We start from the raw sequence: 6,000 nt of genomic DNA on the forward strand, positions 1-6,000 counted from the left end.
CCATTCACTGTTGTGGTATCAGGACATAAGCTCTGACATATGCACAAAGTGTAAAACCATATTCTTTTCTGTAGGAAGGGTGACACAATTCCCACAAAGTCCAGGGTGGTGTCACTGGAAGCTGTCACTTGTAAAGATTATAAGAATTGAAATGAGGCCACCAAGTATCCTTTCTGTGCTTCAAGGATGAGATGTTTTGGGTCAGGTTAGACCCTGTGACCCATCTGACTTGCCATGGTTAAAACATGTATTGCTGTCTTTCATCAGGAGTTCAGTGTCCTGGATAAATGTGGACACTGACAATTCATCAGCAATTGTCTTCTTCAGTGAAAATGGACCTTTAATTGTCACCATTATCTCTATAGGTGATTTGGCATACGATTTTTTTTTTGCTGGTCCAACTGATAAAATATATTTTGCCCATTTAGACAGCACAAAATCCTGTACACACCCATCCCTTAAAAACAGTCTTTGTCTAATTTCGTTAGTGCACCGAGAGCTACTATTTTGGAGTTTATAATAAACATATAGATATTAATGATATTTGTGCTGTCTTTATTCGAAAAGCTTTAATAATAAAGTTTAAGAATGATTACTTAGTGCTAAAAGCATAAAGTTAACAAAGTTTTTAACTACTACTGAGAATTATTGTTCTTACTACTTTGATTGTCACAATCTTCATTTAATGTTTGCATTTTGGGGTTCACATGTTTCCATGAGTGCTTGTACAAGAATGTGCATTTTCAAGTATGTGCTCATGAATGTAGAAGCCAGAAGGTAACACTGGGTGTCAACATCTTTCTCTACCTCAGTTTTGAAATTGGGGTCTCTCATAGAGCCTGGAGAACACTGAGTAATCTAGATTGACTGCCTAGTTAATTTCAAGGATCCCCTGGTGTCAACCTTACCCACCCAGTGATGAGGTAACAGGTATATGCTACATGTCCAAGTTTTTTTTTTTTTTGGTCTGGCCCTCTGTACTCAAGTCAACAAATCCTTTACTGACTAAGCTATCATTTCAATCCTTGCTCTTATTAGTTTCTCATTTTTCTTCTGTATAAAATATAAATTTCAATATATAAATATAAATATAAAATATAATTTTCAATATAAAATTAAAAGGTTAAATTAAGGTTTAACCTTCTTGTTTCCCAATACAATTGTGTGCGAACAATTGGGGACAGCACTTCTACTACATATGAAGGAGCTATAATATGTTTTTGCCTAAAAAACTCTTAGGGATTTTTTCCATCCTGAACTTGTAATATCTCCCTTCTATTGAGCTCCAAAATGGATTTGGTCAGATAGTTAGCCTTGTAATGAGCTAATTAGAATTCCTGGAATTCTGTTATATTTTGTAAGTGTTTTGTGAGATCATGGCCATGTGAGCGCTGTTCATAGCTTGAAATTTCCCAAAGATTGGCAACAGATGCTGTCACTGTTGCATAAATGCTATAGAAGTGGGTACTATTTAAGTACTCATGCTTACAGGTAAATTTTAGCTTCACTGTTGTAGAGTATACAAGAAGAGAAGAACATAGCTGCATAATCATGATACCTCTTGTATCTGATAAGAAACAGAGGCACCATATCTAATACATGGTTGTTATTAGTAATTGGGAGACAAAAACAAGTGGACATGTGTTCCAGAACAATCCTGAGATGTTCAACATGACTTTATTAAAGAAAGCCACAATAGCTGAATTTCTAAAAAACAAACGTGAAAAATTCCAACATCATAAGTAAAAATCTTGTCATCCTCATTAAGATGCTACCGATCATCTTCCTGTTTGATTTCCATGTATGAATAAATGTGTGTGCAACAGACTGTGTTTTTGTTTCTGTATGGATGGGAGTGCAATGGCACTCTCTTGTCTCTAAAGTAGTGACTAATTGCATAGGAAAATTCACTAGATATTCAGATGATTTTACTTACTTCTAGCTACTAAAATGAAATTGTTGGTCCTTCTGTTGTAAACCTATTAATTCATTAGACTTCATTATCTTTCTAGCTACAGAATGATCCAAATTTCAAAGGTAGAATTAAAGCACAAGCCTTGATGTATCCAGGCCTACAGTCACTTGATACTTTTCTACCATCCCATCAAGAGTATCAACATGGTCCAGTTCTGACCAGGGAGATGATAATTAAGTTGCTTTGCCTATATGTGACTGAAGACCAAGTTCTACCCCAGGCTGCACTGAGGAACGAGCACATGCCTGAAGAATCGAGACACCTATTCAAGTTTGTTAACTGGAGTGAATTCCTTCCTGAGAAGTATAAAAAGAACCATGTTTACACTGAACCAGTTCTTGGAAAATTGAATGCTTCCTATCCAGTACTTGTGGACAGCAGGTTGTCGCCTTTGCTAGTCAATGACTCACAGTTACAGAGTTTGCCATTGACATACATTGTCACCTGTGAACATGATATCTTTAGAGATGACGGTCTCATTTACATCTCACGGCTTAGAAATGTTGGGGTTCAAGTTACTCATGAGCATATAGAGAAAGGAGTACATGGAGCCCTATCATTCACCAGCGCTCCAGTGTTTTTAAATTTAGGATTAAAATTAAGAGATAAGTATATTAATTGGTTAGAAGAAAATCTATAAGTGAAGCATGTAGCTGGGTAATCAATAAAGAAATCTGACTGATAAACTTTGAACTGTTGTATGATGAATGGGCACAATATTAATTGGCTAGTGGATAAAGCTACATTTCAATTTGAGTAAAAGTTACTGTATATGTTTGTGAAAGTTACTTCATTATTCCATCTTAGAAATATTGCTAAAATGAGGCAACATTTCATTATCTGCTTTAATTACAATTTGTTGTAAAGAATGTACTTTGAGTATTCAAAAATGGCAGAATGGCAGGAGAATGTGTGTTCGGATGCCAACAGTTTTGAGATTCATGGCAGTGATAAACCAAATTTGGGATATATTTCATGAAAAATAATTTCCAATAAAAATGGAATGGAGTCATGAGGAGTGAATGGGTTGTCACATTACTGTGCAGGGGACCAGTGGCAGAGAGTCAGTCAGGAAGACAGATCTCTGTGAGTTCAAGACCAGGTTGATGTATGTATCTAGTTCTAGGACAGCTACTGCTGTTGAATGGCACATTATTTTAAAAAGAAGAATAAAAAAGAAGAGTAAAGAACAGAAACCATGAATGAGGAGAAAGTGTGATAGCTAGAAGTTTAATGACGTTTCTATGGACTGAGCATTGGACTGCACTTCTGCTATAGTTTTTCCAATCATGTGCTCGCTCTACATTACTATAATCTGTTCAAGGTGAATTAATTAGTTCTTCTTTTTACTCATTCCCAATAAAATTTATATTCTGCTTTTCATAATAACAGTTTGCATATTTGAGGGAGTTTTCTTGATCATGTACTTTTCCTAAAGTTTGAACATTTGTGCCTTATTTACACTTTTGTAAGATCAGACTTGATGGAAACGTTTTTGGATTGTATTTATTGTGGGACAACATCTCTTAATGCATGATGGTACCCATCCAACTATAAAGTATAGGCAGAATTCTTTATAGTATCCTTTTGAATTTTTGTAAAGAAGCATTGTGCACACAGAGACTGTATATTCAGAGTTTATGAGAGTTGGTTATTTCCAGACATGTTTCCCTGTGATGATAGAACACATACTCCTGTAAGCACAAATCGACTCATAAATAGCTGTAATTTTCACTCAGAAGCATTAAAAGTAATAATTAGTTTCCTGATGTCCTGGGGATTATGCTGCTTCTGTCTGGTTGTTTGACATGTTCCGTGTTTTTTCTTAATGCTGAATAAACTATTGAAAGGGAAATTGTGTCTTGTGAATTTAGTTGGTAATCTAATCCTCATCTCTTAACATATTTTCATTAATATTTTTCTGCAGCCGAGAACCTTTTTTCATTTTGAGTATGATTACTTCATTAATGTCTTAGTGTTCACCATAGGATCCTTCATCTTGGCGTTCAGACTAAACTTTGGCAAGAACATTAGGAGAGGTTGACTAGGAGTTTTCTTTGCTGTTCTCTGTGAATTTGTAACATTGTAAGTAAAATCACTTTGATTGATTTATTTGTGGGAGAGAAACAATATTGTTCAAGATATGAAATCAGACTTGATGAAAATTGATTGTTCTCATTAAGCATTAATCACAAGTTGGGGGGAGGGCTAGAAGGAAGACATGGAAGGTGAATGCAGGTTCCCTCATTTGACAGTTTTTTGTTCCAGAAGATATTTGAGGAAGATACTTGGGCCAGAAGAAGGTATTTAAACATAACCAATAGAGGAAAGTGAGGACCTAGAGTCCCATAACCACCAACACAGACCCTCATTGGTAGACTCTCCACTTAGAAACAAAATAAGAAGAAAATTTGAAGTAAACCTTTTACTTCTCTTTCTCCATGGCTTGGTGTTATGTCATTGCTGGATGTTCAATTCTTTGTTCTCTCCATGAAATAGGTTTTGGCAATTCCATAGAAGCCATATGCATACTTGTTACAATATTAGAATTTTAGTCAGCATTCGAGAGTAATTTTACTCTGGATTGGTATAACAAACTGAAAATTGCTAAGAAGGAATCAGAAGTGGCTAGAGTAGTCTGGTACTCCCAAAGGACCTCACTCACACAAGCATTAGTACCATAGTCATATACTTTATAGTAGGAGTAAAGAGAATCGAAGAACGGAGCTGATGGCATGATGGACTTTGATCCAAAAGTTAAGATCTCTCTTAAAGAACAAGAATGGGGTTTTACAGTCACTTTCAGTCAAGCAGCCCTGCAAACTGGACCCCAAAGAACCAATTATTATCCAGGAAGAAAAGATAGGAGAGGGTAGATTCCTTGTTCAGTACGCATGGGAAAGGCCCGTGGGGAAGGTCCTCTCTGTGTTTGATCACTAATCTTGTGCTTAGCTCTTCAACCTTTGCAGTGTGTTTAGCTAAGCATAGGTATCCCATGGTAGGCCTGGTGTATAAATGAAGAGTTTCTAGACTTCCTCTCTCTGTCTTGAGCCATTCCATTGAAACGAAGCTGAAGTTTCTGGAAGACATGAAAGTCACTCCAAACTTGCTTGAGTTTAATGTGAGGAGGGCCTGAATTTCAAAGGCAAAGGGCTTTGAGTGAGACAGAGCATAAGTTCTGTATGCAGAAAAGTTCACTGGGTCCTGATAGCTTGGGGCAGGGATGGCTTTAATTGTTTAGGTGGAACTTACATGACCACCACAAGCCTGCCATCATTCTCCCTAAGAGGTCTTATTAAGAGATGTATGTGTCCTGCCTTAAATCTCTACCAACAAAGTCCTCACTTGCCCTGTACCTCTACTTGCTATGTACTGCTTGAGGTATGTGGTATTTGAGCTGGGAGAGGAGCAGCATCTTCTGTGCTGACTCTCTAATAACAGACTCTCACCTTAACAATGGACATTTTTCTACCATTCTAATTCTTTACTTTAGGCTTTCTCATGTCCCTGTAGTGTCTGGAATGTTCTCTGCTGAACTTAAAAGTCCCTGAGTTCTGAGAATAATGAGTCCAGAATAATGTACCATAAACACTACCTGTATGGCAGGGTTGGGATTCAGGGTTGGGAAAGCGCTTGCTTGATATATAGGAGGCCTTGGATTCTATCACAAGCTCTGAAAAATAAACCATAGCTAAGATTTCCACAGCTGGGAGCATAGTCCGGCATAAATTGAGATGTAGCTCTATGAAGATTATGAGCCTATTGCAGGACTCTGTGTTTCCCCCAAATTTAGCATTTTCTAACAGATGTTATCAATGAAGAAAGCAGTTTCAGGGAAGCCTCTGGATATCCAAAGGAACACATTAGGTGTAGTTTAAACCACCCACTCCGGCATAGGTAGTAGAAAAAAGGGGTCAAATACTGGGGTTCTAGAGTCAGATTGCATGTTCTGAGAGCTATGAGTTTTGTTTTTGTTTTTTCTTCTCCTTGGTTCATATTTCCAATATCTAAGAGGCAACTATAGC

General features: G+C 37.0%; 1 protein-coding gene across 2 annotated transcripts in view; it reads left to right on the forward strand.

The window, feature by feature from the left end:
- Positions 1-3,830, forward strand: part of Aadacl2fm3l1 (AADACL2 family member 3 like 1) — a 46,334-nt gene extending 42,504 nt beyond the window's left edge. For both annotated transcript variants that reach the window (XM_087637432.1, XM_087637434.1), the window contains exon 5: positions 2,013-3,830. In XM_087637432.1, coding sequence (XP_087493558.1) covers positions 2,013-2,615 — 603 coding nt within the window. In that variant the 3' untranslated portion in view covers positions 2,616-3,830. The remainder of the gene's footprint in view (positions 1-2,012) is intronic.
- Positions 3,831-6,000: the final 2,170 nt, after the last annotated feature.

Source organism: Rattus norvegicus, chromosome 2 (assembly GCF_021556685.1).
Source record: "Rattus norvegicus strain SHRSP/BbbUtx chromosome 2, alternate assembly SHRSP_T2T, whole genome shotgun sequence".
Taxonomy (NCBI): Eukaryota; Metazoa; Chordata; class Mammalia; order Rodentia; family Muridae; genus Rattus; species Rattus norvegicus.